The 20938-nt window shown below is 21.4% G+C and overlaps 1 protein-coding gene across 1 annotated transcript in view; it reads right to left on the bottom strand.

Moving 5' to 3' along the window:
• Positions 1–7727: 7727 nt before the first annotated feature.
• The window catches only part of LOC129606077 (phosphatidylcholine:ceramide cholinephosphotransferase 1-like), an 89877-nt gene continuing 76666 nt past the window's right edge, over positions 7728–20938 (bottom strand). The window contains exons 2-6 of the mRNA XM_055516172.1: positions 15021–15168; positions 14142–14352; positions 8725–9002; positions 8464–8636; positions 7728–8382 (exon numbers count right to left, since the gene is read on the bottom strand). Of these exons, the coding sequence (XP_055372147.1) occupies positions 8221–8382; positions 8464–8636; positions 8725–9002; positions 14142–14352; positions 15021–15168 (972 nt within the window). The 3' untranslated portion in view covers positions 7728–8220. The remainder of the gene's footprint in view (positions 8383–8463; positions 8637–8724; positions 9003–14141; positions 14353–15020; positions 15169–20938) is intronic.

Genomic DNA, 20938 nt, shown 5'->3' with positions numbered 1-20938 from the left:
GTTTTCCTTTAACTTCGAATATTGTTTTAAATTTGAATTTTTTAAAGAATACTAAAAATATTTTTATTATTTATTTTTAAATATAATATGTGGGTACAATCGATAATGTCAAATGTTGATCGACAACAATTGCATCTCTGACAGTCACTAAACGGAAATCAACAATTTATTCTAAAAAAATAAATAAATTTGCACATCAATTTTCATATACTTTTGCTGTAACCGGTTGAAAACTGCTTTAGCAAAAAATTTTTTTTGATAATTTATAACATCTTATTAAATTCATTAAATTTCATTTAATAAACTTATTCTGCTTCAAAATTTTTCAAATTTGTAATAAAAAATATTATTCAAAATTAGCAGCTTAAATTTTTTTTTAGTATAAAAATGGCAAAAAGATTTTAACATTCCGTCTGTCCAAGAAAAAATTATCCCGTAAAATTTTTACATGGTGTATTTTTCTCCTATTAAAAAAATTATTAATAACTCACATATTATTTTTCTTAATTTTATGCTGTCAAATTTCTAATTTGAACAGGTTTCGTTATAATGCATTCTCTATTTTGAGAAAAAACTAATATGACAGGCAATTGATATTATTAGTTACATGACATTTTGCTTTTTTTTTTGCATTATCAAATTAAATTACAGTAGAAATGTCGACATTAGCTGTTGACAACATTAAAATTTGCAATGCTTTTATGCAATAAATTTAATTAAATGCAATTTTGAATTCAATGCGCATTTTACATTGTCGATTGCAACCTTATGGACATAAAAAAAAAAAAAAAATTCATATATTTCTTTTCATTATATTTTAATATTTTTATCTGAATTTTTTTTTCACATTTTTATTATTAATTCTTTTATTGTTAGTGGCAAGTAAAGTTTTCTCAAAGTAAATTGAAAAATTTATTTATAATCATTAGAAATGGGGAAGCATGTAATTTAAATTTTAATTAAATTAAACATAAAGAATATTTTATTTGCCCTTTTTTTTTGCATTACAGTAATCCCTCCTATAACGTGCATTTTGAGGCAGAAAATTTTCTACTTTAAAAGAAATTTGGAAAAGCTCTAAAATTAAATAAAAGAAGTAGCAATTTACAATATTACCAAGGTGTTTTATTATATAAAATAGGTTTGACTAGCAAAAATATCATATGACTGTGTTTCGATAAACGTTTAAATAAAAAACAATCCTCTATGCAAATCGTTGTATAGTAAATATTTTATTTTTCTTCCAAAATTTTCTTATATTCCATGACAAAATTCCGGACATTAATTGTAACGTTTTTTGATCTCTCTAAATCATAATGAATCATATTTTTTAAATATTTCTAACAGCTGAAGTAATAAGTCTAAAAGCTTATTTTAAGTTCTTAACAGAAATTTTATGAGTTTCTTAAAATAATTTTGAATTTTCTTCTTCAATACAATGTGGCTGTTCGTTTTCTTGTAATAAATTAAGTAAATCTTCATAAGTCACTGGTTTTTCTGAAAATAATTCTTGAACAACAGCTTCATTGATTTCTAAAAAATCAATCATTTTGAAAAACTCAGTGATTCATTTTTATTTACTAAACCATCATCTGAAAAGGGCTTAAAAAACTCGTATAAAATTAAGTAAAATAACGTAGTCAGGGTAAAACGTTATAGGGAGCATTACTTGTAATTTATTTTTTAAATAGCTATTTTCAAATATTCAATATTTTAATAACTCGAATATAAAATAAAAAAAAAATTAATTAAATTTTTTTTCCAAAAATATAAGTATACAAAATTTCATTAATTAATTATTTTCATGATTAAAATTATAAAATTCAGATATTATTTTATATATTTTATTTCTATATTACTAATTATAACAAAATTGTGCCTATAATTAATAAACAAAAAAAAAAACAAATAAAAAAATAAAAGGTTATAAGATGAGCTAAGAAAAATGCAGCTTCATTTTGGAAGGATAAAATCACCTTATATTTTATAACAATATTAATAATTATAAAATGGGGACGTTAATCAATTATTTAAGTTAAAAATATTGCTTTATTTATTTTGTTAATTATTCTTGTTTTTTTTTTTTTTTAAATTAAAACAAACATTTAGTGAAGAAAAAATGGTTTTGTCAAAAATTTTAGAAGATTAAATCTTTCATTTTAATTAAAAATAATAATTATTAAGAAATATTTTTAAAATTTATATTACAAATATTTTCAGAATTCTTATTAATTTTATTATTTTTATATTTGAATATTAAATTTTATTTTAAAATATTAAATTTTATTTTATTTCAAGATATTTTGTAATTTATTTCTTTCATTACTATTTAATTATATTGTTTATTTTTCGCATTTTATATTTTATTCAATAAAATTAAATAAATATTGTTTAAAATCAAAAAAAAAAAATTATAAATGCAGATTTATTTTGTTTTTTAAATTTAATTTGAACGTGTGCCATTAATAAGAAAATATAAATTTTATTTTGTTTGTTTGTTTTTTCTTTAATTTAAATAAATTTAAAATTTGTTTTGTTTTCTTGTTAAGTATTTTGTTTTTCTATCTATATTTTATGACTATAATTACATATTATATATATTATGTATATATCCTGGGTCCTTACGTACATTTAGTTAATTTATTTTCCAAAATAAATTTTGAATTTCTGACAAATTACATACAATTTTTTTTTGTTAAAGTTTTCTGTTCCTTTCTTTTCTTTTTTTTTTTCTTTTACTTTTAATTTTATAGCAAAAATATTTTTATAGATTTTTTTTCTCTTCTCTTACATTATACAATAATATAGGTTAACTATTTTTAAATTTTTTTTTGTTAAATATATATTTTAAAATATAGCAGAATTCAATTTATTAAAGGCAATTTTAATTTTGATTATTTTAAAAAGTATTTTTTTTTTTATTATATCGCAGAACAAATTTACATTGAAAAAATAATTTACATTTGTTTAAGAAAAAAAAAAAGGATATTAAATTTGAATAGTTTTTTGATTTAATATCCTTAAAATTAAGGGTAACTCTTAACTTATTTTTTTAATTTTATTTTTTAATATGATAAAAATTTTTAAATATGAACTGAGAGTGGCTTATTTTTTTCAAGAATTTAATAGAAAGTTCGATGTGGTTTCAGCAAACATTTACATAACAAAGTTTGAATATCAATTAATTAAATCGGAAAATATAGAAAATTATTAAATAATAATAAAATTCATAAATGTAAAAATTATTGATATGGCTTGCAAATGATATCAAAAAAAAATATTTAAAGAAGATTTTTAAGAAATGGTTTTTTTTTTTTCAATTTTTGATTTTGGGTATCTTCGGAATTGCATCTATGACGCATCGGACACATTGTATCATCTTCTAAAATATCAACAAAAAAATTTGACGATCTGTTATGTTCAGAATTTATTTGATGTTGATGTGCCAGGGACGTTGTTAACATTGAAATTTTTGTCAAATTATGTATCCAAAAATTTTTTCCATACATAGGTTTTTTTATATAATAGAAAATTTTTACAACTAAAATTGTACAATTTTTATATGATAATTTCGTACAAACCCATAGTTTTAATTTTTCAAATACACTACATAAATGTAATTGTATAGTTAACAAAGGGACCCTTAGGCTTTTGACTTGTGGGCAAACCACAAAAAATGAAATATGTACATGTATAAAAGAAAATTTTATTTAAAATTTATTTTTAATATAAAATTTTTATTCATAAAGTTTTCATTTTCATGATGAATTCCAGAACATTCTGAATACAAAAAATATTCAAAAACCCCTTAAAAAAAAAAGGAAATTAATTAACAATAAATTAGCAAAAAAAAAAAAAAACTTAATCAATTGAAATCAAAAATATTTAACAGTTTTTTTTTTTTTAATTATTTAATTACAAAATTATTTTTATTTTCAATTTGAATTATAAAATTTATTATAAACAATATGTCTAATTAATTAGTTATAAAATTAAATGAAACAGAAATTATAATTTATTTTTATTTTATTTTGAAAAATAATGAACAAATATTATTTGTATTTTAGTTGCGGCAATATGTAACAATTAATTGTCGCCTGTCATCTATTAATTTTTTTTTTGTACAAAATATAATATTTTTGCTTTTATTTATTTTAATATTTACAATTTAAATAAAATTTTATTTTATTGAACGAAATTACCAAAATCATTTGTTTTTCACTAATTTAAAACATGCCATTTTAATTTCTTTATAATACTTATATTGCATGTTAAACAAGTTTATAATATTTTATTGCCACATTTTATTAGAATAAATCACTTGAAAAAATATGATATTTTTTTTCAAAATTATTGAAATTTTCTGTACAATAATATTAATTTCTAGTTTTCTAAATTGTTTTCATTCTGAAAAATAATTTTTGAATAAATATCTTAATTATTTCAAATGATTTTTCTGTAATAAAATATGGTTTCAATATTATTTTGTTTTTCTTAATTCGTTCCAAATTAATTTTGTAAATTAATTTTAAGTTCTATATAAATTATCATATATAAATATTGTTGCATTCCAAAATGCAGTAATGCAGTAATTAATACACAATTCATCTTATAATTGTGAATTACTCAATGGTTAGTTAATACAGTATTACTGCATTTTGGAATTCAAAATTTCTTATACGATTTTAAATCAAATTTTTAAATTGAATTTGAAAGCCATAAATATATTAATTTGTATTTCATATTAAAAATCAAAGCCTAGAATTATAATTATGAAATTTTTAATTTTTAATAAAATTTCGAGAATTTCAAAAAACAAATTGATTTTTTTTACAAAAAAAAAAAAAATTTAAATCAAGAGATCAGTAAAAAATAATCAAATTAAAGTTAAAATTAAAATATTTAACAATTATTATAATCTTAAAAAGAATAATGAATTAGAACAATTATTATGTATGTATATTTAATTCTTTTTTTCTATTTTAGTGAATAGTTTGAAAGCAGGATAGTGTTGGATACCATCTGCACATTTGTAACAAAAAAAAAAAATTAAACTATCAGAACAACATTGTCATTAAAATCAAGTTAAACCATGTGGGAATAAACTGATAAATATAAAAATAAAATCAATTTGACAAATTAGTTTTTACAAAATAATTCAATAAAAAATTATAATTGTAAATAATAAAAATTAATTATTTTCTTTTATTTTAAATTAGTCTCAGTAACAGATTTATTAAAAAAACATTTAATTAATGAGAGTATGAATATTAAAATTTTAAATAATTATTTAAAATTAAAAATTAATTAAAATAAAATTAAAACCAGTACTTATTAAGAATTAAATAATTTTTTTTCCTTGATATATTTTGTGCTATTTTAATTGTGTAAAAATATAAAATTAATTTTAAAAACAATTTTTAGGTTTAATTTTAAATAATAATATTTTATAATAATTGTTTTTCGTATATACAATCGATTACTTAACAAAGAATAACAATTTTAGATTTATTTTTTAAATAATTTAAAATAATATCGCCTAAATATTAATTAAATATTTTATAATTTTTATATTTTTATTTAAAAATAATTATTTTTTTAAAAAAAAACGAAAATTTTAATGTGTTTTTAATAAGAATATTTTTATTACTTTCATTCAATATTATTATTTCTCGTTTAATGTTTAAAAATATGAAAATATTTTAATTTTATTTTGATTAAAACGTGAAACTAATCGAAAATTTCATTAAATTCATTAAAATTGATGAATATTTTTTGATATAAATTTTAATTAAAATAAAAATTTTTTATATAAAACAAGAAAATTTTATATTAAAATAATTTTTGGACTTTGTTTGTAAACCTTTTTGTTAATACAGCATTTAATAGCTTTATCTAAATTGTTTCAAAATATTTTAAAATAAAATATTTAGAAATATTTAATATTTAATTTTAATCTAAGTACTGGTTGTTGAATACAAGAAAAAAACAAAGAAGAAAAATCTTTTCTATTAATTTTAGAAATTCGAAACTAAAGTTGAAAATTTGTGTTTTTTTTTTATTTATAATTAATAATTAATCAATTCATTTTAATTTGTAATTTAATTTGAATAACAGTTTTTTTTTTTTATTATTTTCGTTTTGTTTTTTTGTTTTTATATTTTGTGTTTTATCATTTTATTTGTTTGTTTGTTTTTGGAACACATTAACAGAAATTTTATTATAAACTGTAAAAAATATAAAATATACAAAATATAAAATATTTTATTTTTAAAATTTAATTTTTATTTAATTTTTGTTTTTCTATATTGATTACTTTTTATTGGTTTTTTGTGTGTGTATTTATGGTTTGTTTGATGGTTTTTGTTTTTTATAACATTTTATGTTTGTTAACAGAATTATGATTTTTTATATTTTTATATTTTCAACATAAATAATTAAAAATATAATCATGATTTAATAAAATTTATATAGAATATATATAAATTTATACTTAAATATATTATGTAATTTTATATAAGAGTAATTTTTTAATTTTTATTTTAATATTGAATTTATAGTTTCTTATTTATATTAAATATATAATTTATATAAATATAATAATCATAAATTAATTAACTATAACAGTAGTAAATATACATATATATATTTATATATATTTGTATATATACATTTCTTCACAGTAAAGCAGTTTGTTTTTTGTTTTTGTTTTTTTTTTTTCATTTTAATTTAATTTTAAATAATTTTTTTACAATTGTGTTTACATATATATATATATATTATTTATATGCATTTGTTTTTTCAAATAAAATGTACAAATTTTTTACTTAATTAATTTTTTTTATTATTGTATTTTTTTTTTTTTTTGTTTTTGTATTTTTATTATACTTACAATTCTCATTTTATTTATTGTTATATTGTAAAATATATTGAAATTTTGTAAATAATAAAATATATAGAAATATACAGATTTCTTGTATGTTAAAATTAATTAATAAAATATTTAAAGAAATTCCAACGTGTATAAAATTAATTAGACCAATAATTTATATTTAAAAAAAATGACCCGGCTTTAATTTTAAATTAATGAAATCTTAACTAAATATTTGAAATTAAATATTAAGGAGATTTTATTTTTAAAGGATATTTTAAAATAATTTAATATTTAAAGCTACTTATAAATTAAAAAAATTATAAAAATGAAAAAGAAAAATGAAATTTCGAGACAAAATTGGAAAATTTATAATCAATGTAAATAATTTTTACAATTTTAAGAAAATATTTTTAATACAAATAGTAAATCTAATAAAAATCTAAATTAAAATTAAAATACAGGAATTTGACTTTAAAATTAAAATCTGCATTTCTTCTATATATTCCATTTTAATAACATATTATATATTTATAATACATAGAATTTTTTTTTTATCTTTTTTTCAAATTATGATTTTTATTAAAAAAATTTAAACAATTACTAAAATATTCTTTTGTTTTTGTATATTTATTACAATTAATAATGAGATTATTATGATTATTTATTATTGCATTTGTTGTTGTTGTTGCTGTTGTAGTATCAATATATCTTGATTGAATATTTTCAATTTCAGAATTAAAATAATTAATATTATGATTATTACTATTAATATTATTTTTATTGTTATTAAAATAACTATTATAACTACTAATATTATTATTATTATTACTATTATTGTATTTATAATTTATATTTGATGTTCCTATTATTGGTGACATTATATTTGTTGGTGATTGATGAATTTTATTATTACTATAATTATTATTATTATTAATATTATTATTGTTATTAAATATAAAAAAGTCTTTAATTTTTTGAAAATTTCTTATATAATAAAATTGATTAAAAAAACATATTTTATTTTTTACATAATTATTATTTTTATATTGATCTTTTTTTGAATTAAACATAAAATAATTATTTCTTTTATTTTTATTATAATAATAATTATATTGATTTTTATAATATTGTTGATTTTTTTCTATATCATTATTTTGTTCTATTAATTTCTGTTTTAATTGTTGTTTATTCTGATGTTTTTTATTATTATTAAATATTGTTTTTGTTAAATTTTTTAATTTTAATTTTGATCTAATTTTTGAATTGAAATTATATTTTTTTATATCATTATCTTCTCTTTCAATTCTAATTAATAATCCCTTTAAAAGTCAGACTTTTGTTTGTTGTTAACTTTCACGATTTGGTAATTTGGAATGGAAATGACGTGGCCATGGTAATGGCCATTCATATTGTCTTGGTAATGGACCACGTATATTTCTTTCAAAATATCTAAAGAAATATGTATACCACCATTCACGTCCAATATAATTATAACTACTACCGGATTGCTAAAATATAAAAAAGTAATTAATTAAAATTATGAAGAAATATTTTTGAATTGAAAATGTAAATTTCAAAATTATATTTACCAAAAAATTAATATTTGTTAATGTATGATAAGTCCAGAACAGCCTTGTGGTCACATAATATGCAATAAGTACATCAATTGTATAATGACCATGGGCAATTAAAACACATATTACTCCAAAAAATGATGCTGTCCATGATAACCAATGTAATACATAAAATCTTCTAGGTGAGTCTATAAAAAATAAAAATAAAAACAAATTTCAATTAAATCTCTCATTTAATTTTATATACAAAAAAAAAAATTAAAGATCAATACTTACATTCTGCTATCACTAAATAACCTAAGACTAGCATTACAGTATGACCACTGTATATCATATCACCACAATATGTATGTTTACCGTTTATTGATAAACCGAAACCAGAAATTAATTGAAAAACACGTTTTGCAATTATCGTTGCTGTTACTGTTGTATTTAATTTTGGACTACAATAATATGTTGTACTCGCTACTGGCAGCACTGTAACATACATTGTTATTGAACGCATAAAATATAATAATGATAAAATCAGGAATAATCGTCGCATTACAATGAACCTACAACGAAAAAATATAAAGAAAACAATGTATTAAGAAAATTTTTGTATAAAATTAAATATTTTTAATAATTAATAAATTGTAATTTCAACTCAAGACTTATTATTAAGTATAAAAAATTTCATTTGCTGAGAAGCCTTGAGGTTTGAATTGCAGTCATATTCTATTACTGCACAAAATTTTATTATTAAGCATTTATAATTTGAAGCTTATAATTTTTAATTTCCGCCTTAAATTCTAGGAAAGTAATTAGTCCCAATAATCCTTCGAAATTTAAAAAAAATACACTTTTATTTTGGGCATCTACCAAAATACAAATCTACAAGAAATTTAACTTATTCAGATATCAAAATTTTATTGCTGAATAACGCAAGTTGGTGTTAGACTTCCATTTTGGTAAAAGGTCCTTTGTTAATTTGAATTATTACAATGAAACGAGTCCTTGATTTGATCATTCCTGACCTACTTATAAATGTATAAGTATAATATTACTTAATACTCTCTCATGGACTCTACTTGATTCCTTTATAATTCATTTACAAGAGCTAAAATTCGTTGTAGAATAAATATGAAATTTTAACATGCTCTCATACGTAGATTTCATTTTTAAGTCCACAATGTAGTCTGTTGTTCGTGTTCTTGAAATTTAATTTAAATAATTAAATCTTAATTTAAATAATGTTACTAACGTATACATAAGAATTAATAAGTTTTTTAAATTAATTTACATATATTTGATTACGGAACTGACAGAGTTAGAAAATAAAGGTTTACTTCCTCATATTCATATACGTATGTACAATAGTACACACATATGTATTATGTGCTCGTAATAGAAGAGAGAAGTTTTCTCTACTTTAAGAATATTTCCGGGGTTTCTCATAAAAATATTTATGTATATAAAATTTCCCATCATTGTAATTTATTATTTACGAATAAAATATGAATATACAAATAAAATAAAATAGTTAAGAATCATTTAAGAAATTCTACACTTTTATTAATATTTATTGTAATGATGACCGATTTTTATCATATCCCATACTTATAAACTAAATGTAACAGTGCAAATAGTAAGTATGTATGTATATAGAGATTTTTAAATCTAACTCCGACTGACACATAATATTCTATAGTGTTATTGATTTTCTGTTTAATAATAAAAATAAAACGGTAAGTTTACAAGAATCCATTGACCGCAAACCAGATTTATTATTTGCCGTTTTTTATTTTGTTTTAACGTTTTTATTTTTTTTTTAAATTTATTTTTTTTCTTCTCATTGTTCTTCTTGCGTTCTTCTACATTCGTCTTATTTAAAAAAAAAAAATTTATACAGGAAGTATCGGATTTCAGAATTGGTATTAAAAAAAAAAGAAGAAATAAATAAAAATTAAAAATAATATAAAGAATTAAATACACATTTTATACCACTTTTTTAATGCATCGGACAGGGCTAGGCATAAAAGTGTTCAGAATTAACCGACGAACGGTTGTAGAGCTTGTTCACAATTTCAGGGCTCTGGCAGACATGTAAGCGGCAGTCATATGTAGACATACATGTAGTTTTGGATTTGTTTTGTATTCACAGATGCCACTGTTTGTATTCACTCATGCAACTGTATGATCGTACATGCAACTGTATGATCGCATGCAATTAAGCAATCAAACAGTTTATAATGTTTTACAACTTGATTACAATTTAGTAATTTTAAATAAGTAGTTTATTTGCTTAAGTGTGCACGTAATTAATTTGCAATTAAATTGTAATTGTGAAGTTAAAACTTGCATGTCTGCTAGAAAGAACCCTTAAGATGTATGCGCCCGATTAAGCAGAACCGATAACGATTGCATACAACTTGGCGTTCGTTTAAATTAACAACAAAAATCGAGTTGTTAAATGTTACCGTGATCATCAAATTTTTGAAAAATTTTTTATCTATTACATTTTAAAGATAAATAATTTTAATATTTCTGGTGAACCCATAGGAGCATATTTAACTTTTAAATAAAAATTAGAAATGATCCGTGCAATGAAAAAAGACTAATCACCCCTGATATTTTATGTCATCTGTTACTTGTAATAATAATACATTGCTAAATTGTCTCCATTTGGATATTAAAAAGTTGTTAACCTATAAATTTTTATAGTATAGAATATACTTCACATGCTATATATGTACATAATTTTGTATACATATGCGTTGTGCATGCACACTGCTTGTGTATAATATAATTTTTTTTTATTTTACACAGTACATGAGATACTACTCGCTATATACTATGTATGCTATCTATTTATATTAACATTAAGGATGTTTTGCTGACCATAGCTCATTTATTAAGGGAGGAATACTGGAGACTATTTTATTTGTATGTATTTTTTTAATTTTATATAATATGTATACGTATGTACATTATTTATATATGCACTGCAATTCAATATCAATTAAAAATTAATCAATTAGTATAATTAAATTTAATTAAAGTAGTAATCAAATTTTCAGATATGAACTGGTATTCTCGGACTAATTCATATAGAATAATCGAATTCCCGGATGCTGATAATTGGTGAATACCGGCTATGAACATTAATTTAACATTTTCAATTGAATATCCCATATGCCATATGTTTTATAATCATATGCCCCATTTAGAACTTCGAGCTTTTTCACCCATTTTCTATATTATTGTTTTGAAGTTAAAAAGGAATATAGGCGGCTAAGATTTCGTAAAATGTTTTAGATGGTTATCATATAGGAGGCAAATAGAACTGCATTGATCACTCTATTCTATTTTATCTTGTTTTTGCCATAATAACCAACATTTTTATTACTTTAAGAATCAGTACATATGCATGACATTTTTCCATTAAACATTTTTTTTATTTTCTTTTATTAAATGTTGTAACAGTAAGTATATATGTATGTAAGTACCTATAAAATTTTAATGATACCATAAAAAGTATGAAATGCAGTTAGATGCACTCGTTTTTATAATTTATGTTTAATTTTTCTCTTTCTAGAAAAATATTAAAGAATTTTTTAGAATATTCCGTGAATTTCAAATTTAAAGAATTTTTAATGTTGAGAAAATTGTAAAATAATTATATATGGATTGTGAATGGGCGATTTTAAAATATTTATTACAGCTATTTACATACATTAACTAAATACAAGGGAAACTTCTTGCAAATAAATGACTTCTGTGCGGATGGCCCTTATGTTTTTATTATGAAAATGAATTAAAAGAAATCTCTTTCGTTATATAATTAATTAGAATACTTTAAAAATTTTATTTTATTTCGGTATAAAATTACCAGCCTTCAATTTATGAAAAACTTAACTAAACTTTTCTAAACTTTTATTAAAAAAATTAAAAAATTCATGAATTGTTATATAGAGTTACCAGACGTCCTCATTTTTCTCAATTTATTTGGCTTTCATGAAATTTTTTCCCGTCTCCAAAAAAAATTTTTTGGACGATAAATTGTCCCGGTTTAGTAGTTATGATTAAAAAAGCATAAAATATTGGCATTCTAGTTTTCTTATGTTCCAGATCAGACCAAACTGTGTTTTTTCAAGACCATTATTGTTCAGTTCAAATCACAACACAACCCAAGCAGTATAACAGATATTTATCTAAAAGTTTTCAATTATAATATCAAGATACTACCGCTAATAAGATCCCAATAGCCTACATTTATTTCCCTAAGCGGTTAAGTCTATATGAATATAAAACGTCTATATATGAAAAAGAAAAAGCCGGGTGATATCTGCTTCTTACTAGACCAAACTAAAATTTATTAGATAATATTTGGTTAATTACAATTTTTTTGTTTGTTTTTAATGTACTTAGGTATTTATTATTGCCTTTCCGTCCTATCAATAACTTTCGCCTTATCAAAACAAGTTCAGCTAACCAGCAAATTTTTTTTGTTTTTTAAATTTTCTGCGTTTCATAAAAAATCTTTTTGTACCGTTTTTTTTCTTTTTGTGAAAACCTGACAACCCTAAATTATATTATAAAATAATATGAAACTGTAACGAAAATTTAGAAATAACTTTTTAATAAAATAATGGCTAATTTCTTAGAAAATATTATTACTATTTTAGGAAATTGTGAAAATTCTTTAAATTATAAAAAATTTATTTAAAAAATTTAAATTTTTTTATTAAATAACAACGCTTTACTCTGTTTTACACTGTTCAATATGCTGTAACTTTTACAATTCATTTCATACCCCCTATAAACTCCTTACGTTCTTTGAAAAGAAATGATAAAGTTTAAAGATTTAAACACGTTAAACAAGGGTTCATTCAAGAGCTAGATAGGAATATATGTAAATCAATTCATATTATATAAAATCGATTTAAATAATAAAGATAAATTGGTTTAAGTTAAAATAAGATTGATTAAAATTGGACGTTAACATTATAATTAATTAAAGTATGGACGTATTGAAGCAAATTTGTTTCAACATTTTTTAGAGAATTTCAGTATTACTATACAAATATTAGAGAATTTATGCCGAAATAAATCAATATTAAAAAATTACAAATTTCTTATGAAATTTATTCAATAAATAATCAAATAAAATATTATAAATGAAAAAGGTAATAAATATTTGAGAATTTGTGATAAAAAGAAAACCTAGATTTTAATAATCTAATCAATGGTTTTTAAAGAAACACATTTCATCCCGAAACTAGAACTTTTAGGATTTTAAGGGCGAATATTATGTAAAATTAATTATAATTGCTTAAAATCATTATAACTACTTAGTTTTTGAGAACTTTAAAGTTTACAACTTGATGAAGAGGAGAGATAGATAGGAGTATAAGGCTTATGGATACCTAAAGAGAAATTGAAGAAAAGAATAATTTCCTTTTATAAAGCGTGAAGAGTATTAACATCTATGCGTATTCTAAAGAATAACATCTGGACAGACGAACAAAATGAAGTTATAATAAGGAACATATTATTATAACAAATTTTTTTGCAAATTTGCTTAAAATTACTTTTCGGCGAATTTCCATTTTCTTTTTCATAAAATACTATAATTACTTATGTCTAAATTAATTTTATTTTCAACCTTAAAAATTAATTAAAAAATAAAAATGAAAATTTCAATTACTCACCTATGTTTATGAAATATGATTAATAATATACATGAATTAACTGTTATCATTATAATTATTTCGCTTATATTAAGTGCCCATTCTTGTGGTGTTATATTATCTAATATTATATCTGGCAAGGGTTTATAAATTGTTCGATCTGGTAATCGTTCATGTACTAATGATAATGATACTGTTGCTAATATAAAATTTGCAGCAAGTATCAGAAAAGCTGTAATTAAAAAATTAAATTAAAAAATTATTTTCATTTTATTATTTATAAAAAATTATTTTGAAATAAGTAATAGTTTATATAATATTCCTTGAGTTCCATAATGCAATTACGAAGTTTTCCAGATCCGGACTTTAATGTACTCGTCATAAGAAAAATTTATTTCAAGTTCAATTTTTAGTTTCTGTTATTAGAAGTATAAGACTCGAAACAATTGCGTTCTAAATTTTGTAATTTCGAATTTAATCATTTCGATTAATAATTATGGTTAATTAAATTTAACAAAATATTAACTAAAGTCAAACCAATCAAATATAAATATGTGGAATTTAAATAAGAATTCGCATTTAAAAGGTTCGAAACTTTGCTTTAAGTTATAAGCCAACAGTGTAATCTCAATAATAATACTCGTACCTTTCACTAACATGTGATATTAATGTTTTACGAATATTATTACACAATTCAGCAATTATCAGCTGACATTTATATTAGCTGAATTATGTAGCCATACATTTTTGCTACAATTCCTGTACTACTAGCGGCAATTCCTATTTTATTTCAATTTAATTATGATATTATAAGATACTTGAATTCAAGGTATATATTATGCATGTATGTATAGTAAGCGCTTTAAAATTTTTATTATATAAAATTTATTTTCAACTCACCTACGAATGTTTTCCATTTTTCTTTTGGAAATTTTGGTTCTTCTCGTAAAGGCACAGGAACATCTAATTGTATTTTCACTGCTTCACCATTATTTATATTATTTTGCTGATGATGATATGGTAAGCTACAAATTACTTCAGGTACTTCCTAAAAATAAAAATGATAAAAAAAATTAAATACTTAATTTTAATTAATAAAATTTTTTTAATTAAAATTTAATTTTTCGAATTAAGACATTTTGGTATTGTTATACGTATTTTACTTTTATAATATGAATTTTTGTTTTTGAATTTTCAAATATTTTTTTTAATTTAATTAAAAAATCAATTACATTTAAATTATTTTTTCACCTTTTTTCTTAATATTGAAAATTGGGAATAAATTCTAGAATAAGATTTTAAAATAATTTGTAATTAAAACATTTAAATAATATAAGACAAAATTTTTACGTCTGAATATTAAAAAGTTTTTGAAAAGTTTTTATTATTGAAATTAAAATGTTATACTCTTTCAATTATCGCCATGAAGGCCGAGCGAATACTGCTATTCTTTTCTACCTTCCTATTAAACTGTAAATTATATTAATATAACGAGTATAACCACTATGACCTAAATTAATTGAAAACGACTTCATGCTCTTTCAGAATTCAGAAATTTTACAATAAATTTGAAATCATCTTAGAAATAGCTTCAAAGTAGCAACAAAATTTTATTAAATTCCATTTTTATTCAACGCTAATGTTCGAATTCAAATAAAATTTCCAATAAAAAAAAATTCAAAAAATAATTGTTTTTCGGGAGAAAAATATTGAATCAAATTCGTTGGCAGTAGCCGTGTTAAAATAATATTCTTCATTTTAACTATACTACACATACGGATTTTCTATTGATATACCAACATACATACATACATACGTATGTGGAAGTATGTATAATTTAAATTTTTAAATAAGTAATTTATAACTTTTTATGATTTGTAAATTCAAGGATTAAATCAAGGACGATCAATTTTTGAAATATGTAATTATTAAAATAAAGAGTTCAAATGTTATAATTTAAGACAAAATATTTTTCTTGTATGTATTTATGTACGTATATTTAGTGTGTTCTTGGAAATTTTAAATGTTCGTATAACTTGTATAATTAAAATTTTTAAAACGCAATATAGGCAAGTATGTATGTACTAAAGCATTAAGAAAATATAAGAGTTCATTAAAAGTTTTATTAATGGTTTGTGAACTTTTTATATTGGGAAATGGAACATTTGCGATATTTCAAAAATTTTCTAGTATAAAACAATGAGCGAGTATAACTTGTACATGTCTATAACAAAGGCAAATTAGATGGGCATAAAAAAAAAAATATTTGAAAATTTGTGATACTTACTTAATTAAGTATTAACTTAAAGAATTTTATATTTATATATATAAAGAAAAGGCGGACCAGACAGTACTCAGACATACTCTGTATCAATAACATTTAAGTACGTACATATATAAACTTATGTATATCATCACAAATATACATACATAATATACTTAATACATTTATATACGCAAGTATAATTTATTTTATTGCGTTTAATCATAAATTTTTATTATTTGACCAAATAAGCAATAATAATTTTTTCCGTCTTAAATGTGTTTTTGCAGATTTGCCTAATTTTTTCCAGATGTCCATAAGAATAATATTTGTAATTCGCGTCTTTTGCAATAATAAAATACTTACTATTCCCCCTTATGAAATTCCGTTATGAAATTCTATAAGTTTTATGAGCAGAAATTTACTTAGCACTAGTGCGACAAATTTAACGGTTTTATTGTAAATTTTCCGAGCGCACAAAATAATTATCGTAGGGGCAATATTTGCAGAGAAAGGAACAGTTAGAACGGGTCGTGATTGGAGGGTATGTCGTTGTTGAATATTTCCCTGAAAAAGTTGTTCGGTTCAACAAAAATGTGGGTCTCGAGGAGGTTCTCTAGATTTTTTTAAGTCGCAGTGCATCATCGCGGTGGAAAAATTTACTATTGCAATCAATTACACTTGGAACTTTTCCTCTAAAAATCAATTCTACTTAAGAACAGCAGTTCCACAGTTCCAAATAAGTTGCTCTTTAACATGCTTTAAAATATTTTACCCTTCTTTAGTACTATGTTTGATTAATTTTTCAAAAGTTCAGAATTTTCGTTTATAGAATTAAAGTACATATGTATTTAATTTAATAAAAGCGAGAAAATGTGAAGAAGATTTCAGTATATTTTTTAAATTCTTATCTTAAATTAGAATTTTCTGGCAAAAAAAAAAAACAGAAAACATGTCAACTTTCAAAAAATTATCATAAATCAAAGTTATTTAAGTTTTGAGTAAAAAAAAAACAAACTTAAAGGAAAAAAAATCTACTTCACTTTAATACAAAATAAACAAAAAACAAGCTAAACAAAATCAAAGTTGTTCAGGGAAACTAAAGGATATTAATAAAATATTTTCATAAAGTATTAAAGTGCACAACCTTTCTTATAATTTTGACACACAAATGGCAATTCTTTTAAATCTTATCAATTCAACTACAGTCTCATTTTTTATGTTATTTCAGAAACTTAAAATGGATTATTGTGTCGGCTCTTCAGATGTTGCGTTTATTTCAAGTTAAAAAGTGATTAAATAATGATTACGTATTCAATTACATTTTGTTGCAAATTATACTCTTATACATATTAAATACAATTATTCAAAATAATTAATTGAGTACAAGACTTGGGTCTTAAATCTTCTTCTAACACTTATATCGTAACAATTTTGACAAATTGAATTTAGAACGTCTTATTTGACTGAAACACTAACTACAACATTGAAACACTAACTACATAAATGAAACGCTGACATCCAAATTACAGTAATCATGTATTGCAAAATATTAAGTATAGTAACCAATTTACATGCTAACAATCAAATTACTGTATATTGTTAACAATTCAGAATTTTTTTCTCAGTCTTAAAGTAATGCAGTATTACGACAATTTAATTGTTAGAATTACTTCAATAAACAACTAGAACATTTAAAAATCCTGCTGTTTCATATGTATTGATTTTGACTTCAAAATCACAGCAGTTTGACATCAGTAAACAACTCAGCAATTAACTGCTCAACTGAAATGCATGATCTTTTATTATTATAATGTTATAGTAATTTTAAAGCCATCTGAAGTTGAAAAGGTGACTTTGGTTGATAATTTCAGGATTCGAATACAAAAGTTTTGCGTTTCCTTTTTGTTCTTTCATTTTTTAATTCCTCTTTAGTTTTAGATTTTTTCCTTTATTTTTAAATACAACTATTCATCTTATATGCATTTTTGTTTTTAAATAATGTTTTTGAATATTTTCTTAAAAGATTTGCAACTACATTATACTATTCTTTTAAATGACCTTCGTAAAATATTAACCCATTTATTTTGCTTTGTTTTTTTTCTTGTTTTGTTCTGCTTTTTTGTTTTCAAATAAAATATTTGCTGTTTAACTTTTAGTTTACAGTTACTTATTTATCTTTTAAATGTACGTCATAAGCACATCACATTATTTCTATTATATTTGTGCATAACAGTGTAAGCCATATGTTTTAAGTGTATGTACATAATATGCATGTATTGTATTGTATTATGTATTTTGTATAATGTTTTTATGTTTGGTTAAGTGGGTATGAAATATGAAAGCGCACACGTAAATGTATGAGTAACAGGTGAATATTATAAAAAATATACTTATTTTATTTTTGTTTTTTAAAAAATAAAAGCAAAAGTATAATGTGGAAAAAAGACGTAATTATTACTTGAATTTATTTTATATCAAACTTATAATACGAGATGGTATACCTACGCAGTGAAGTAGGATTTACATAAAAATTGTACATAATTGCATACAAATGTATGTAGGCACAAGAACATATCCATTTTTGATTTCATGATGGTTGACAAAAGAGGGCCTTACCACATTAGTTGCCTATTAGTTGTCTATTTTTGCAAAAATGAGTTATTATGTTCAATAGACCTGCAATGGCCTAAAGAATTGTTCTATAAGTATTTTCAAAATACTTAGTTGCCTAATACTTATTAGTATTTAATACTTAAGAGTACCTCTTTTCAATCTATTTTGACATAAGTTTGTTTTTGCCTTTCAAAAATTTTCTTAAAAATCAAATACATATTTAGCATTTCAATCGCAATTTACTCGAAATATCATTTTTGCAAGCAGGTCATACTAGTGTTATATACTAGCTGATATATTATGTACTTGTGAGTTTTCTTGTTACTCATTTGACGAACAGTTTAACGGTGTTAGTAGTTGTTTAAGAACACAACCTCGTTAACATTAAGTTAATCGAAAATTTACTGTCATTTCGAAACTGCCGCAATAACGTATTCAAATTCACAATACAGTTTAAATGCTCCTAATTGCCAAAATATTTAGGAATAGGAATTGTAATTTTATTCTATCATTCTAACCGTTTAATTTAAGATTTTAAAGGGTTAAAAGAGCAATAAATTAAAGCTTTAGCAATATACTATAAGTATTTAGTCGTGACGGTTTTATGATGGTTTTTATGTTGTTTTTTAAAAATGAAACTGCACAAAGTATTTCTGTATACATTTAAACTTACAATTGAAAATAAAATAAAAATTAAAATGTATATAAAAAGAAAAATTTCTAATTAAAATGTAAAAACAATTAAAGAAATGACGGACATTCAACAGGAAGTTGTCTTTATATTTATGCACATTTGTTATATAACTAATAATAATTACAAGCTCTAGAAATGTATGCGCATATACATATATACATATTATGTATAGAGATTCAAAGAGTGTTCGCAACTAAAATTTACATAAATACTATACAATGGTACTTTAATAGTACTCACTGCTATCTACAAATGGAGAAAAATTCTAAATTAAAGAAACCGGTTTAATAATGTAATTTAAATGTAAAATGAAAAATATTTATGTAGAAAATAATAAAAAAAAAAAATATAAAATGATTTTTTAATTGAAAAGTACAGTTATTATTTTCTAATATAATAACATTGTGTGTGTTCTATAAAAAGGGTGTTCTAAAAACATAATGACAGCTTTGTTCTTAGAAAATTTCTTTTAGATTTGAATGAAAATAATCAAGATTTAAAAGGTTTTATGCCTTTCAAAGTATCAACCATTGTATGCAATTACAAGTGCATTTAACTGCAACATCAAAATATTTAATTAAATTATACACGCCAAGTGTCCTACAGTACGCCATTTATATAACTTGACATGAAATCTAAATACCGCTCACCGTACAAATGTAATATTTTGAATAAGAAATTTAGAAATCGATAGCATTTAAGAGATCTGTAATATCGACTAAAATAGTTTCAAATTTAAAGGGTAAGCCTAATTTAAAATAAAATTCTTATCAATAAAATAAGCAAAATTTAAAATCAATTCAGAATATTCGAAAAGTGTTTAAAATAAACAATATGCATTTCAATTTTGTAAGTAGCTAATTTACTAAAAAACAATGATATCGAAAATTTGATTAAATTTTAAAGAATATAAAAAAAATTGATATTATGGACGTTCCAAATTAAGTCAGTAATGAAATTTTGTTTCCAATCTTTCAAATTTTTTTCTGAAAATTATGCATATTTCAAATTTCAAAGCTTAAGTAATACATGAAGCAAATATAACTATTATGACAGCAATTCTTTTAATTTTTCCAGAGAATTTTAGAACATACGTTACGTTTCTAGTTCTTCAAATTTCAATTTATAAGAGCTTATAAATTTTAATTTGAATTCCAAACTTCTGTTCGATTTTTCCACAATTTTGAAATTGAAAAAATTCAAAATGAAGAAATTTTATTAAAAATCAGAAATTTCTTGTAATAG

The sequence above is a fragment of the Condylostylus longicornis genome, unplaced genomic scaffold (genome assembly GCF_029603195.1).
Source record: "Condylostylus longicornis isolate FDR11 unplaced genomic scaffold, ASM2960319v2 ptg000017l, whole genome shotgun sequence".
NCBI classification, from domain to species: domain Eukaryota; kingdom Metazoa; phylum Arthropoda; class Insecta; order Diptera; family Dolichopodidae; genus Condylostylus; species Condylostylus longicornis.
This window is presented reverse-complemented; position numbering and strand designations above follow the sequence as displayed.